Source organism: Haliotis rubra, unplaced genomic scaffold (assembly GCF_003918875.1).
Source record: "Haliotis rubra isolate DU_JTF1 unplaced genomic scaffold, ASM391887v1 Scf56, whole genome shotgun sequence".
NCBI classification, from domain to species: domain Eukaryota; kingdom Metazoa; phylum Mollusca; class Gastropoda; order Lepetellida; family Haliotidae; genus Haliotis; species Haliotis rubra.
This window is the reverse complement of record NW_025767257.1, coordinates 1,322,506-1,340,204: the sequence shown is the minus strand read 5'-3', so window position 1 is coordinate 1,340,204 and position 17,699 is coordinate 1,322,506. Positions and strand designations below refer to the sequence as shown.

Genomic DNA, 17,699 nt, shown 5'->3' with positions numbered 1-17,699 from the left:
CAAACTTGAGTGTTTTCTGAAAGAGTCAGTAAATCAGGGGCGGATTGAGCTGTTTTCCACACGTCATTTACTCGCGAGTTTCAATGGTCATTTAATAAACTTTCAGGACCCCCTCTGGATCCGCCTATGGTAAATGATATTAGTAAATGCCAATTATCAGTTATGGAAAGTTTTGCATAAATTTGGGCTTCTTTACAATGTGATATCGTGCGATTACGCAACACATACTTACGCACTATCAGACAAAAACGTCAAGATGGATTCGGACCAGTGCTTTTGGATGAAACATGGGTGAACGCCAGCCACACTGCAAGCACACAATGTGTAGATAGCTCATCTACAAAACCATATAACAGGAAACTGCAAGCACACAATGTGTATATAGCTCATCTACAAAACCATATAACAGGAAACTGCAAGCACGCAATGTGTAGATAGCTCATCTACAAAACCATATAACAGGAAACTGCCACTGGGCAAGGGTGAGCGACTCATTGTGTTACACGCAGGTTGTAAAAGTGTGGGTTTCTGTCTCATTGTTCACTCGTGTTCAAGGCGAAATCCAAAGACAACTGAATTTACCACACTGAAAGGGGGAATTTTTCTTAAATTGGGTGAAAAACAGCTGATACCAGCACATCTTCAGAAATGTTTAATTGTTATGGGCAACGCACGAAATCATAGCGTGCAGGATCCAGATGCAAAAACACCAACATCCAACGGCAGGATAAGTAATATGGTAACATGGCCAGAAAAGCTAGCTATTCAAAAGCATTTCCATCAAAAGTAACTAAACCTCTTTTGAATGGCATAGTAAAGCGCAACAAAAAACACCACTCTATAAGGTAGATCAATGTGTCAAAGCTCATGGCCATGAAACTTAACGTTTACCGCCTTACCATTGAGATCTCAATCCAATAGAACTTATCTGGGGTGTCATCAATCTAATGTGGGTCGCAACAATACCACATTGGAACTTTCGGTCGCTTAAAACGAAGTAAGGGACCGTTCATAATTTATGGTGTGTTTGTGTGTGAATATCACACCACACACCAAACACACACACACACACACACACACGCGCACACGCGCGCACACACCCTAGCCATGAATTATGTAAAATAACATCAGCAATCTGGCAAAACTGTACATGTATACAAAAAGTTGAAAATGAAACAGAGAATCAGTACTGGATAAAAAGTGATTTAGATTATGCCACCATTCATCATATAAGTGAACAATTTGAGATTGCATGTGAATCAGGAATATCCTCAGATTCCAGTCCGGAAGAGTTTTGATACAACCCCTAAATGCTGCACGTGCTACCCGCCTTTGAGGCTGTTCCTGCAACAGTACGTACTACTGTTACTTTACTTTTTTGAGTTTAGTTTTTTATCTTGGAGACAAACGTTATGAAACCTTTTATCAGATTTGGCCTGATGTGTTCATTACATTCTGCGTTGAAATGAATGTTCGATCATGAACCGAGTTTGAGTTAGATTGTTATTCATCGGTATCATTTTGACCCAAAACAGACATTCTTTTATAGAATGATGCGCTCGAATTCCGTTTTTTTCCCGATCATGTTTTAAGTTTGTCACCATAGTGACATGTGTCAGAGAATCGTATCACCTCGGGCTTTTCTCCCACTTTAGACTGACACGTGTTGTCGAACCAACTCATTCATGGAATTCTTGCTATGATTCTTCTGCTTTTTATTGAATACACATGTGAGTGCTGTTAGTAAGCAGACTTTAACTCTTGAAGGGGTGGGTGAACATGGAAAACTGGTTCCTGCGAGTAAACTAAGGAATTCCAGGTTACCCGAATCGCAGAATGATAAAGACCAACCAAGATGTCACTGTTTTCGCCAACTTATAAAGCGGTCGTAAAATATATCGTTTCGCTCAACCAGAGGAACACTGTCGCTCTTTTGTGTAACATGGCTTGAAGGTCTTTCCCTATAGTGAGTGAGTAAGTGAGTGAGTGAAGTTTTACGCCACTTTTAGCAATATTCCAGCAACATCACGTCGGGGACACCAGAAATGGGTTTCATGCATTCTCCCATGTGGGCAACCGCGCCCAGGTCTCCGGCGAGACGAGCGGACGCTTTAAAGGAGAATACGAGTGAATTGCAATAATTTGCTGGGTGAAAGATAAAGTCATCAGAAATATATTCCCAAATTTTGAATTAAAAATTATGAATACTTATGTTTTAATCGCGAAAACAGTTTCTGTAAATCTCGGCTTCGGCCATTATGCATATTTCGCTGGAACCCACGTGACCTTTCCGTTCGTGACGTCAGATGTGCCGGGAGTCCGCCATATTGCCAAAGATCAAGTGCTGCAGTAGTACAAGTCGTGTTGTTGCTGGCGTTTTTTTAAATGGTACGATGGTGTATTGCGTTGCCTGGGGATGCGCGGCATCATCGACATGGGAAAGAACCACCGTTTCTTCCGTTTTCCAAGTGAAAAGACAGATATAGACAGGAGGAAGGTTTGGATTCATAGGTGTCAACGTGGGGAGAAAAACTGGAAGCCAAGCAAGAATGCAGTACTGTGTGCCGATTATTTCGAGTCGGATGCATTCGAAAGAGACCCATTTCGCCTTGCACAAATGGGATATGAAAATCCAAAAGCTCGGCTGAAGAAGGACGCAATGCCCACGAGATTCAGGACAAAAAGTTTCGCGGATGGTTTACCTAGTGTTACACGAGGAGCATTTAGGAAACGACAAACGGACGAGGTAAGTAGATTTCGATATGCATACTGTTACCGACCGGAATATTCATTCCCGAATATTCCGTTTATATTGCACCATTAAGTAGTATAGTTTTATTTGTCTATTTTTCGCAGATGCTGAGGGATATCTTCAATGATGAACAAACCACTGAAACAAATCCACCCAAAGCCTTTGATGGAGACAGGAATGAGCCTTATGAATTAGATAAGGTAAAGGAACATGAACAGTTTCATGGACCAGATTCCACATCAACTAATGAGATAAAACTTGGAGCGTCTGTCAGTGTTTCCACCAATTTGAACATTAGTTCGCGTTTTGTCACCCAGAAAACCCAGACTATTTCACAGCAACAAGTTACATCACAACGTGCACGGAGGATTGAAGTTACAAGTCCTTGCCAGTGAAAGTCAGTCACTACCATTTCAACAGAAATTCAATGTGAATTTGTATCATTGCCACCACTAAAGCTATTTTCATCTAAATGTGCACCCATATCACAAGTTTCATCTAAACAGCATGAGGTGTGCAGTGTCCCCATCCAAGCAGTGGAGGATATTGATGCTTGTGAGGACACACTTCTTACAAGTGACGAGGAATACATGCCTTCTGAATACTCAGAGTTGGATGAAAGTGAAACTGATGCAGACTGTGATACAGATACTGATGACGAAACTGAACCAGTTCTCTACTTGTCAGCAAATCCCCAGACTGAAAGACAGTTTCTTGTCTCTGAAACCTCACTTGCCCAACTATTCCAGTATTGCTCACATCAGTCAGGTTCAAGTTCATTTTGTGGCATGACTTGTCAAGTGAAACTGATGCAACATCAAGGCGTTATGATAACTGTGGAGACAAAATGCTTGAAGGGGCACACTACAATATGGAACAGTCAGTCAATGCATGGGACAATGCCTTGGGGCAATCTTCTGTGTGCCAGCAGTATTCTTTTGAGCGGGGGATGTGCCACCCAAGTATTGAGAATGTTCAAGTTCATGAAACTGCCAATTTTTAGCATGGGTACTTTCATCAACATACAGCGATGCTATACAGTACCAGACTACCCTCTTGGCCTGTAGTGATTGTTGGGTGGCTAAAGTCGGTACGAGAAACGGCTAGTCACACACGGAATGCTCCGGTGAAACCCTAGACATGGATACAGTATGTGAAGGCCGATATTTCGGCGATTCCAGTACCTGTGAAGAGAGACTATTAACGGCATTTCTTCCATCGTATTTTCTCACGTTTATCTGTGCTAACGACTTGTTACAACTTTTAAAACAAATTTTAACAAACTGATAATGAAACCGGACTATAGTTCGTTTGACTTCATTTTAGACCGATGAATTGCACACAAAATCTAATAATTTAATCAACAAGCGCGTGCAGTGAAATTTCAATATCACACGTACAATTTCAACTCGCACACCTGGCTGTTTTACCAACAAGTGGTCCTCCCTCGTAAGAAATAGCGAAAAGTGACAACAAAATAAGGATCGTTTGTTAAACAACTTTTTTATTCGGGTGTCCAAACTTATGAGACAAATCATCAGAGTTGGTTTGTTGATTTCATGCGAATGTGCAAAGTTTGATTTTGTTGCATTTATTAGATTTTGTGTTAGTGAGCAATTCATCGGTCTCAAATGAAATCAAACGGACTATACATGCATTAAATGTACCCGATTTTCGCATTCGAGCTGTAAATGTCGTTAACGCCATCGTTTAAAGTGTTATATGAGGTTTTATTGCGTCAGATCCGCCCGAAACGTTTGACCAGGGATAATCTACAGTCTTCTATTCTCCCTGCTTTGACACACTGTATAGACGAACACTACCTCACGTCATGTGATAGATGGGCCCGATTGGCATTACTATATCATGTGACATGTAGCGATGTATTATAAGTTGTTCACTGGTCACGAGGGGGGACACTATAAGTTGTTCACTGGTCACGAGGGGGACACTATGAGTTGTTCACTGGTCACGAGGGGGACACTATGAGTTGTTCACTATATAAAATTGTTCACTGGTCACGAGGGGGACACTATGAGTTGTTCACTGGTCACGAGGGGGACACTATAAGTTGTTCACTGGTCACGAGGGGGACACTATAAGTTGTTCACTGGTCACAAGGGGACACTGTAAGTTGTTCACTGGTCACGAGGGGGACACTGTAAGTTGTTCACTGGTCACGAGGGGGACACTGCATGTTGTTCACTGGTTACGAGGGAATTTGGAACTGTTTGAAGCACGGGGTTCATACCGTAGTAAGAAGTAACACAGTTAGGCAACAGGTCAAACACTACAAACACGAAGTACCAAAGTTCGGCATTTCCAGCGGGTAACAGAAAATGTTACTCTCTTGCAAGCGGGGTACATTGATTGGCTCAGCCAATCAGAAAACGACATTTATGTGTAATGTAAGATAAGTGTCGATGTTCACGATTGTAATACAGAACTTAAACCAAGCGAATGCTTTATGATCTTATGACCAAGCGTCCAGAAGTCCTGAATGGCGTGGCAGCATATTTAATTATAATAAGGGAGTGAGTATGGTTTTTACGCCGTTTTTAGCAATATTCCAGCAATATGACGGCGGGGGACACCAGGAATGTAATTATAATAAGCTTTATGGTGGCATGGAGTAGCTACAAGACCATGAGTCTTGGTTTCTTCCGAAGCGAGGTGAAATGGGCTTTCGCTTCGAGTTTCAAATGTCTTAATGGTTGATTGGGAGGCGCACATTCGCTCGAAAAACTGCGTTATTATGACCACGGTCACTAGATCGGTTTTCATTCATCTCTGCGCCGAAAAGTCCTTCCTTATTCCAATTATCCCTAGCGTGAGGCGGGGTAACAACAAGTAACATGTGTTAACTTGTATGACACAGCTCGGGTTCGAACTACAGTACTTACGCTCCGCATTGGACAACAGACGGGATCTGGTTTTTTAGATATACAGGCAGCATATTCGCCCAACAGAGGCGCTCATAGGTCCACAATTTAAGTCCCATGGAGGGGGTGGGGTAGCCTAGTGGTTAAAGCGTTCGCTCGTCAATCCGAAGACCCGGGTTCGATTCCCCACATGAGTACAATGTGTGAAGCCCATTTCTGGTGTCCCCGGCGTGATATTGCTGGAATATTGCTAAAAGCGGCGTAAAATGTCGCTCACTCACTATAAGTCCCATGCACCTGTGAAGTCGACGAAATGGAGATCGGATGCTTAAAGTTTTCTACTGTGTGGCAAACCCCATGAGCGTGGTTCTTTGCTTGAGCTTTGATTCAGTGGCCAACTAGTCCTTGCACACACAATTATTGCCTGGAATATTGCCTACATTCTTTACACTGGCTGCCCAATCACTACAGGATTCAATTCAAGCTTCTGTGCCTCTCTTTCCGCTGTCTGTCTGGATCAGCCCCTTCGCATCGGGTAACGGGATCGGGTGGTCAGTTTCGCTGACTTGGTTGACAAATGTCATCGGTTCCCAATTGCGCAGATCGATGCTCATGCTGTTGATCACTGGATTGTCTGGTCCAGACTCGATTATTTACAGACCGCCGTCATATAGCTGGAATATTGCTGAGTGCGGCGTAAAACTAAACTCACTCACTCACCCTTCGCATCGGGCCCAGTCCCTCACACAGCACCGCCCATGTTCACAGGATAAACGTATATTCGTTATGCCCACTGTGAGAACTTCTACTTATGGTGAAACGTCCTTTTCGTATGCAGCCTCTACGTATACAACCTGGAATCAACTACCTCAATATCTACGTGACTGTACAGAACTTTCTCATTTTAAATCTTTACTAAAGACTCACTTCTTCAGATTAGCCTATGAGTGCAAACAATAATTCATTAATTGTTTACATGCATCTTTTATTCTCTCCTCGTGTCTGTTTTGTATATACTTCTATGTCTTGCGCTTTGAGCATGTTGTACATGGAAAACAGCGCATTACAAGCATGCTATTATTATTATTATTATTAAACAACGTTCACAGAGACTCATGGATACTGTACATCAGTAATAAGGACAGGTTCTCCAGTTGTGATGATCTCGTGGTGACAATGGCCGCGTACAGGTCAGGATTTTCCTTCACCACCTGTTAAACATATGCACATGCACCCATGAAGACAGGGGTTGAATTGATGTTCAGTATCCCATGCTTGTCGTACGAGGCGACTAACGGGATCGGGTGGTCAGGCTCGCTGACTTGGTTGACTCAGGTCATCAGTTCCCAATTTCGTACATCGATGCTGATGCTGTTGATCACTGGATTGTAAGGCCCAGATTCGATTATTTACAGACCGCCGTCATATAGCTGGAATATTGCTGAGTGCGGCGTTAAACGGCAAACCAACCAACCAACGTAAGAGTCGACTAATTTTGGGTGGTGACTTGACCGATGCATATCGTCGTAGTCGATGCTGATGATGTCTAGTCCAGACTCTATTATTTACAGACCGATGTCTCATAGCCGGAATATTGCTGAGTGTGGCGTTAAACATCAAACAAACGAACAAACAGACACACAGAATATTAACACACGCAGTGACGTATATATAGGGTACTCGCCTGTTGAAAACCCTAACCGATCTGACAGTCCCTATTGAGCTGACAAGACGCACTAACGTACCAAGCATTCATCTCGCCTCGAAGTCATAATTCATATAATTCTTTAGAAATCCACGCATTAAAATATTTCGCTAACTTACCGAATAATATAGGACGAATAAACCCCGATGCCTACAACGTTGCATTTAATCAGGAATATTTCTTTTCATCCAAAACTAAACATCGTTGTATACATGCATTCTGTTAGATCTAATATGACACGTGAGTGTGGTTAATTAAGCATAATAATAATTGAGGCCTTAGAAAAGCATGAAACGATGTGTATATGAAAAACACAATGTTACTGAAAATACCAACATCGTGACCACAGAGTAGCTTTGATATTGATTAATTAAACAGCTGCGAACACCTGTGTAGTTACGCCCCATCATACGACTGTGGTTCAACCTTACTTGTGCACGTGTCGGTAAAATTGATGTTGTTTGAGAACATTAATATTTGGGATGTATTTGTAAAGATTTGAAGAAACCTATGACCTAAATATGTTATCCCTATACCATTTACAGTTATACTTACAGAAACATATGAGTGGCGTGATAATATACAGTCATTCCGTACGTGACAATATTGGGGAGGAAGTCAAACTAACGGAATATCCTAAACAACACCTTAGGCCCTGCCCCCTCTTCATATCTGGGCGAATATTTCTTCCCTGTTGACTTTTGTTAACATGTTGCCGGATCATCGTGTGTTGGCCAATTATTGATTATAATGCAGTTTCGTTCTTACATATCTTCATAATTACTTTCATATATAATGATGCGCGTTCATATGACACATGTTTGAAATCATGCTCATTTCGCAACCATTGCAAAATTAACATTATATTTACCTGACAACTAATGTTCCATGAAAGGGAATATAACGAACTTAAAGTAAAAGCGTATTGTTAGTATTGTTTTTTTATGTATATATCCTCTATCCCATAACGTATAGCTGTAAAACCTCTGACTCACGGCTTATTTGGGCTGCAACAAAGAATGATTAACAGGAACATGGATGACATTCAGAGAAAATCTCTTTTCTTCTTCATCATTAGCGCCAGCATAACGGTTAATATATAGATACATAGGCAACAATATTTTACTAATTTGACATGTTGCTCCTGTTTAGATCCCCTCAAAAAAAAAGGCTTTCAAAAGGCTTTGCCGTAATCCAAAGGTGAAATAATGACATAGTTGCAAGAAGAAAGTTCCAAAGATATAAACACCATTAAATAGTCCAGCTGGCAATTATACGTGAGGTACTCAGACAGGAAGGATGAATTATCGCACGTTTCAGTCTAGATTGCAACTTAGGTTCCGAGTTAAATATAACATGTACCAATTACATTTAAGGGTTATAGAGGAATTCGATTAAGAATATGCATATTTATGGACACACTCACGAGCACACCCGTATGCAAGCGCGCGCACACACGTGTAACATAAATGTAGAAGGGCCGTGGAGTCAACCCGCATATGAAAGCCTCAGTTATCGGCGAGGGGGCGGTGTGTGCCTCGTCGGTCGTGTGGACAAGGTGTCCGACATCGGATCAGATACATTGCACACATAGTCTGAGCTGGTGCTGGCATTGTCAGTTGTAGATGCATTGAATAAGATCAAGCTCCCCCATAACATATATTGTGTCAAGCTCTCTGAAATGTAATACGACATACTATTCAATATACGCTTTCAGTTACATGTAAACATGAATTACATTTTGGTTTCTATAATAAAAGTAAATACTGCAAGTTGAAAGGTTAACAAGTAAAGATTCGTTTCCTCGTTCAGACCAGAGACCATATATCTCTGTTCAGACAGATGCTAAAACTTACTTCCTGGTTAGATGAAAATATTATGTTTGAATATTTATTTCTTTGACTCCAAATGTTTATATTTCCTCACCCACCAAAGCTCGAAGTCAGCTGGTTCTGCTTCTGCTGAGTAGCAAGCACGTGCAATGAGGCTCAGTAGGAAATCCATGACTTTAATACAAGTACGGGAGAAGGCTTCCTGGGAATCAGCTCAATAACACTAGTTGTGTTGCAAGTAGCCCCAATACTCTGCCCGAGGTGTTTGTATCTACATTTAGAAAACCACGTCACTTCCAAATTCCTGACATCAACACAACGGTTAAGATTAGTGGCACCGGATTCATCGACCGCCGAAACTGTCATGAGTCAACCACATCTCCGATGGCTTCAGTGAATCATATATAGGGTAAGTAGTAACAGTTGTCCATGGTCACGTTGTCCTATGCCACCTGAAACACTGTTCAACATTGGATACAAACTGGTCACACTGCCCGTCAGACAGCGGTATTTCACCTGGGGATCATAAACACCAATATAGCACTGTCCGATGATTCACACCGGGAACTCAACAAGTGGCAGTGTTATCATCACAGCACTTGAGTCATCTGTTTTAAAAATACACAAATAATTTAATCCATTTATTTAATATTAAGATCTTATCCCAGCTCATATCAAACGGATAAGGAAAAAATGCATGATTATGTACGTTGAACCAAATTTAGTATTCAGGTAAGAGTTCCGCCCGTAACCCCCGCTTGAAATGTATTCTGTTTATTATCATTATGATTATGATTATTTCAAGGAGTGTTTAGGTTTAGATTTAGCATTATGTTAGGCTTAGGGTTACGGTTACGATAGGCTTTCTATAAAAAAAACCCCATCCATTCTTACTATAAATCAGGTTTACTTCCCGCTGATATCTCATGAATAAAGATTTGGTATAATCACACCAAACAGTGTATTATGTTGACACACACATATATTTGTCCATATAAAAAAATGACAAAAGTGACAATATGGCACCCCAGTTGCTATGCCATGATCATGGGGATTGGGAAATGTACAATAACAAACATTCATTAATCTTACCTCTTGGTTTGTAACAAGTGATGTGTGATTGCATAGGTCATGGCTGCTGACATCAGCATTTGCTTGCTTTGTTATCATTGTCACTTGTATCAGATTTGAACATGTTGACATAGTCTGAAAGTGTCATATTAATCGCAATAATACTTTGGTATACTGGAGCTTGATCGTGTCATCAAGGTATGATACCCTCAAACAACAATGAATCTGACCCTATAGCTTGGGGGATTCATTTGACTTGTCGTGTACTGGCTGCCAAACAGTTATCGCCGTATTTTAGTGGTGTTTACAAAATTACTCCGCTGTCCGTTAAATTAATGAAACAGAATTAATTATGATACTTAATTAGCTATTCGCCCGATATGTCCAGCCTGTTCACTGCCGGTGCCGGATCGTGTTTTTATATAACGCGGAGGAAGGGAATCATGGCAGTACAAATAGATGTTTTCTCACAACTAACTGTAACAGTTATCACTATTTCAGAATTTCTCATGCCATTCGTGAAATAACATATATCTATATCATACATTAACCTCGAATTATTGATTGTGTGTATCTTTTGCAGTAGATTGATAGGGAATGAAACAATTCATGACTTGTGACCTTGAACTCTTTTGAATTTTAAAAAATATTTTTTTATAAGGTTCATAACTTTATCTTTGTGAAGAAGTTTCTTTTGCTGTCCTTTATTGTTGTCAAATACCGTGGGGAAAAAATACCAGAATTGTAATTGACCGGAACAGCGCGCGTGTGATACTGATGTATTGGCGATAACTGTTACGCGGCGATAACTGTTCGCTAGCCAATATGGTTTCGGAATTTGATGTGGAAGGTTGGGACCCGTACGAATGACAGAAAGGTATAATCGTGGGTTTTGAAGATATCCTCTTATCTTTCACCAAAGTAGTCAACATATAAGAAATGCATAAGTTGGATCTTTGCTTCTGTATTCAAGCTGACATGTCTGTTGTTTATGTGTTTGTTTCTTCTGTAACATTTCATTCAGCAATATTTCAAAATATATAGCATTCTCCAAGGCAATGCCAGCAAAGTTCTCTGCCTTTCGGTCTTCCTTCCATACACTCTTTGTCAACTCTATTGATCCATGATGTTCTGTGTATCACAACTCAACTTTGAAATTGTATCACATACATTTGTATCACATATCAGCTTCCACTGTGTGATGATAGTCATGATAATTGTAGTAGTACATGTACTATATAGATTACAACTTAACAGTTGAATTATCTGTGGATATCTGTATTTGGGCCATCTGAATATATGGTGATATTGTATACTGCATGTGCTGTGTGTATACAACAAACCAGCCTGTGAATTATTTATGAGAATCTGTATCATGTATCAACTTCTGTCTGTATGGCAATGATTGTATTATGTAACATGTCAACAATGTTCTTTTTAAATTAAAATTACTTTAAATAAATAATCCTGCTGTCATCCAGTGATTAAGAACATGAGCATCGATCTACCTATTGGGGATGCAATGACATGAATCATCCAAGTCAGCAAGTCTGACCATCTGATCACATTAGTTGTCTATTACAACATACAAGGGTTGCTGAAGACAAATTCTGACCCATATCTTCTGGTCTACTTCTGATATAATTGAAATTGTCCTCGAAACATGTTAAACCGGGTCATGTCTAATAGCTTTAATATGTTTATGTTTCATCATTATATAATCATCATTACAGCTGAACATCAGTCTCCGTATATTCCAAAACAGCGCTATCTGACATATCCACCCAAGCTAGAAGTGTATTAAATATAAATACATGATCTATGCTTGAAAATAATTATGGTAATACTTCCTAATTTGTCATCATTGTATTAACTTTAGTCTGTTACCATGGATACTGTTTCCAACTGTACGATACAAATGTCACTTATGTTACCCCCATTATATTATTAAATCATGGATCAATAACGTTATTTGCATAAACATGTTAATTCATCACAGAAAGTTTATCCTATTTTGGTTGTTTTGTGGGAAAGACATCTTGCATAGGTTGGTATCCATGGAAACATTGTTCAAATACAAATGCAAGTGATTAGAATGCAGGAATATTTAGGAATGGTATTTTTTGTTTTGTTTGAAACCCCAAGTTTCAGAAAGCTAAAATTGTCTTTCCTATTAATGATAGTGGTCAAATGTCTATCCTGGTGTATTAAACGAGCAATTTGTAGTCATTACAGACAATGTTGTTACAAATATTTATATTTCCTGCCCATAGACTACCTGATTTTCACTAATTTTGTTTGAGTGAGTGAGTGAGAATGGTTTTACGCTGCTTTTAGCAATATTCCAGCAATATCATGGCGGGGGACAACGGAAATGGGCTTCACACATTGTGCCCATGTGGGGAATCGAACCCAGGCCTTACGTTACGAGCCAACACTTTATGTTCCTGACTAAGTAGAGACCATTTAATAACTAGATGACCTTTTGATGTTAATTATTGAGGAACTGAAAAATGTTCTCTATAAACATTTTGCAAAGGGAAGTAACAGACATTTTTATCTTTCCTTGGCACAGCAACAAAGCAACCAAAACACAAGGGTGATGTGAGATTGTAATCCAAGATATTTGTTAAAGTTGACTTCCTCTTTGACAAAACCAATATTTACTATGGTCACCTTTAACGTCCATGTCTCCTTGGTGTATACAACTTTGCAGTTTTGGATAGAATATTGCATCATTGTCACCAATACCGAAAACAACATCAAAGTAAAGGTTATTTGCACTTTCTTCCTGTCTGTCAATGTTAACGGCTGTACCCAAATTTCAGCGGAAACTGAGCCTATTTATTTACATGTCTATATGTGGTCACAGTCATGGGGATGTTCCTTAAATTGAATACGAAAGTGTTAAATAATGTTAAAAGGCTTGTTTAGCACTCCACCCACCAAAAATACTCTTTACACTTGTGGAATCTGTACCAGGAGTGTATATACAGGTCTCCCCACTACTGATAGTGATAATATCAGTGTATGGAATAAGGCCCGTCCGAGATGGGCTAGATTTCTGAAGGACGGTCTAAATTTACAGCTTGCCAGCCCAATGGTCTGGTAAAAAAAAAATTCCTTACATCTGAGTGAATCCACCATATCTTGGTGTCTTGTCTGGTTAAATCCATTTGGGGCTGGTAACATTTTAAAGTTACCAGCCCTGATGTCTGGCTGGGTTTTTGGCTTATTTCATACACTGATAATATATATTTCATGATAACATTTACCAACAATACCAAGGGTCGGTCTGACCCCAAATTAGCTAACCATGGTTCATATTATATATATATATATTTATCAAATATATTCTAATTAACAAGAGGGCTTTTTTGTAAATACTGGTAAGTTTTCAAGAGATGATAATTCAAGTCACATGGAACAGCTTTATGAATAAACTATTTGATTACATTTTTATTGATTGAATCGTTGTAATTTATGGTAATACAGGAAACAATAAAAGGTTTAAATTAAAATGAAAACTAACTTTCCTATGATTATGAAATGTTATCTGAATATTAAATAGAGGATATGTTTATTTTCTAAATGTCATATTACAGTTCATCGAGTGATGTGACAAAGTTCATCGAGTGATGTGACAAAGTTGGTACCTTCATAACGACCACAATATCATTTTCTAATAAATTTACGGAACATTAGTTAATTATAACATGATATTCATCTGTTGAATGTAACTAGTCATGTTGTGTTGTAACACATGATTAAGTGAGTTGTACTATATATACAGTTTCACAAATCTACCAATGGACATGCTTCATATCAATCAGGAAGTATGTATGCATATTTTACAACAGCCCTCACACAGAGCATGTTCCAGCGGCAAGTTATAAAGACTGTAGCTAAAACAAGTATGAATGTCAGTGGATGTGCTGCCAATATCTGGTTACAGATCAACTACTGATGAACATACAAGTGTAATTTAATGTATAATTAAGAAAGGGTTGAGGCAATATCTGTTGCAAATTGTAGATGCACTTATCAATGATGTACGTGAAATACATGATTACAAGTGGGATTGTAGTATATATTTGGCACTCTTATTGAAGGTGACAAATCACAATAACCACTTGTCATGACCAGATTAGTACAACTTCTTTGATGATTGGTTCTCCAAGGGGAATGATATAGAATAATATTGATGAAATATTTTATGGAATCATCTTTAACTTTGTATGACGAGCTTACAACATCTGCTGTACCAAGCAGCACCCTCTCCACCAAGCAACACCCTCTCCACCAAGTAACAGCCTACATCCTGAAAGAAGTCTTCACACAGAAGACCATCTACCCCAAAACAGCTTGTGCAACAAACAATACGGAGCATCAACAACAAAACCCAGAAATCCACCCGTCAACAAACTGCACCCTTTTTCATTAGCCTCCCCAACTATAGTCCGTTTGACTTCATTTTGGACTGATGAAGTGCTCACTAACACAAAATCTAATAATTGCAACAAAACCAAATTTTGCACAGTCACATGAAATCGACAGACCAACTCTGATGACTTGTCTCATAATTTTGGACACAATTATTAGATTTTGTGTTTTTGAGCACTTCATTGGTCCAAAATGAAGTCAAACAGACTATATGGAATCCAATCCAGAGACTCTTCAAGAAACATGCAAATATAGATGTAGTATTCAAAAGGAATAGCAGCATCCAAAACACCATTGAAATATGGACATTGACTGAATACACCTATCCTCATTCGTATCCATCATGTGTCCTTCAAGTAATCTCACACAGCAGCCAGGATAATGGAGTAGAGAATCACGTCTAATTGTAATACAGATTATCTATTGTCGTGTCTCTGTGTTGTGATCAATGATATTTCTTGTAATTGACCAAGAAATGTGATTATTTCCATATCCAGCCTAGTTGGCCTTGGCTGTAATTATATGCCCAGACCTTAACCGCATATGTTGACATACAACTTTACCTTGTAATGATTTTACTCATGCAATATGTCCAAGATTTCAATAGTGGTTCACATTCAATGAAAATACCGATATTATTGTGGAATCAGAACGCTGCAAGGACTATTGAGGCGTATAGCTTCCTTAAGTGGCATTTAGAAGCTGGTATGATGAAGTGGAACACTTTTTATGGATAGACAACTTCTTTGTTGCAGTAGTTGCGACGTTTCAGTGTAGATCCTAACACCGTTATCAAGCAAATGATCATCATACATTTTCGGATGGCAGTGTTTACCCACGCTATAACGCGGTGTGTTGCATCACAGCAAACATCGTAAGTACTCAGCTGATGGCGTGTATTTATTATAAAGTTGACTTCAATAACTTAATACAATGTTTTGCTGTTTGTCTGATTTGAAATAACTGAAAAAGAAACATAACTCAGCTATTGATTTGGTATCTGCTGTTGATGTCTTGCTGACTTTGTAAGTAGAACACTTGAGGCGATCTCGACCTAACTTCCAGGAAAATACCAGTAGTGGCCGTCAAGCAAAGAAATGCATAGATTTTGACCAAATGATTCAATTTCTAAACATTTTAGAAAAGGTTTAAAATGATTAATAAAATGACGGTACGAAAACCGAAAAAGACGAAGTTTTGTATTGCATTATGGTATACCGAACCGAAGGCAAAATACTGCGCGGTTCTACTAATACTGCGTTATACCGTTTCACCCCTAATATACTTCTCATCAAAAGTTTAGACTCACTAGTGTAAACATAGCCACTTTCTTCAGGCAACTGTTCTAAACTAAATTTTGCAAAATATTCTATACTGTTTAAAGGTACTGTTTACACATGAAGTGATGTATTGTAAAACAAATTCGTAACATTGAAAAGATTATTGTCATGAGTTCAGTCAATGATAAAAATCAGTGAATATTGGCGAATTCTTAACAAACCTTTACACCAAAATGCAGCCGTCCACATGCACGATAATTGCACATGCTTTTCAGGAATTTGATGCCTGATCCTCGTGTTGGTTCCCCCCAAGTTAGTTAAGACATATACATGCCCCCACCTGTTGTGTTTGATAACAGGATTAATCAATAGATAAGATATAAGCTAACAAGCATAGTCTTTACCTGTACTGTTCTTGACAAGATGTTGATTAGTGTATGGTTTTGATAGAAGCTTTCATTTTCAGTAGTGCTTTGAAATGTGGTGTTTGTAAGTAGTGTGGATGGATGTTGAATGTGTTATATAATTGTTCAGTTGTAGGATGACTGGTGATCTAATGTCTTGATATCAACCATTGTTGTTCTAATATCAACCATTGGTTGATTTTAATTACAGGACTCTTTCATGTAGCTGCAGTATTAGCGGAACTCTGTTCCATCCATAGTTATCTCCCTTCTGTAGTCTGATGACTGTAGTGGTTTGTGCCCCAGTTTCGGTACTTTAGTTAAGACTTATTCAATCAAGCCAACATGATGTGGCAGTTACAGTCTTAGTAGAATGGATTATGTGTAAAATAAAGATGAATTATTCCTGTAGACACTGCCCGTCAGTAGCTGTAGGTCAGACAGTATCCCTAGACACCAGCAAAGCAACAGCTCTGGCTAGTTATGTTAGCACGTTGAATACCAATGTGACATTGTGTGTCCTGGTTTTATGTCAGAGACTGAGGTGTCATATATCTTTATCAAGTGCATAGACATGGTCAGCAAAAGTTAGTCTGAAAACGTAAAGCAGATTCTATATTGATTCTTGGATGTTTGTGTCAGGAACAATAAATAATAAATAGCGTAAGGTTGGAAAGGGAGAATTTCCCACTCTTCTGTCTGTTGAACTTGCTTGGGGTTTCTCATCTGTGAAATACTGAAGTAGAAGCTACTTACTTTGTGGTTTGAAGATGAAAATTGAATACTGTAGGAGACAATGCTTTCTTCTTGATCACGAGATGTTGATGTTTTAATTCAAGTGAAAAGTATTCAAATTTCATTTCATTGATCCATCCATGTAAGGATCATGTGTGGCTGGGATTGAGATCCAGCCAGTGGTACAATGTCTGGCCAGTAATGGCTGACCTTCCATAGGATTTTACAATGTCTGGTCTGTGATGGCAGATCTTCCACAGCATTGTGTTATATCTGGCCAGTTATGGCTGATCTTCCAAAACATTGTGTTATTATCTAGCCAGAGAAGGTTGATCGTCCACAGTATTGTGTTATATCTGGCCAGTTATGGCTGATCTTCCACAGCATTGTGTTATGTCTGGCTGGTGATGGCTGATCTTGCACAGCATTGTGTTATGTCTGGCTGGTGATGGCTGATCTTCCACAGCATTGTGTTATATCTGGCTGGTGATGGCTGATCTTCCACAGCATTGTGTTATGTCTGGCTGGTGATGGCTGATCTTGCACAACATTGTGTTATATCTGGCTGGTGATGGCTGATCTTCCACAGCATTGT

The 17,699-nt window shown here is 39.2% G+C and overlaps 2 protein-coding genes across 2 annotated transcripts in view; both read left to right on the top strand.

The window, feature by feature from the left end:
• Window positions 1-2,416: 2,416 nt before the first annotated feature.
• On the top strand, window positions 2,417-4,065 carry LOC124253985. The gene is made up of 3 exons (XM_046687839.1): window positions 2,417-2,746; window positions 2,857-2,952; window positions 3,259-4,065. Exons 1-3 carry the CDS (start codon window positions 2,417-2,419, stop codon window positions 3,817-3,819), a joined length of 987 nt encoding a protein of 328 aa, XP_046543795.1. The 3' UTR covers window positions 3,820-4,065.
• Window positions 4,066-9,405: 5,340 nt separating this feature from the next.
• The window catches only part of LOC124254016 (mitogen-activated protein kinase kinase kinase 13-B-like), an 85,725-nt gene continuing 77,431 nt past the window's right edge, over window positions 9,406-17,699 (top strand). Inside the window, 1 exon segment of the mRNA XM_046687879.1 lies at window positions 9,406-9,580. The gene's annotated coding sequence lies outside the window, so the exon portion shown is untranslated.

Coding starts and splice junctions, on each gene's coding strand:
- LOC124253985 (XM_046687839.1), top strand. CDS start 2,417: ATGCGCGGCATCATCGACATGGGAAAGAACCACCGTTTCTTCCGTTTT. Junction 2,747..2,856: donor GGAAACGACAAACGGACGAG/GTAAGTAGATTT, acceptor TATTTTTCGCAG/ATGCTGAGGGATATCTTCAA. Junction 2,953..3,258: donor AGCCTTATGAATTAGATAAG/GTAAAGGAACAT, acceptor TCATCTAAACAG/CATGAGGTGTGCAGTGTCCC.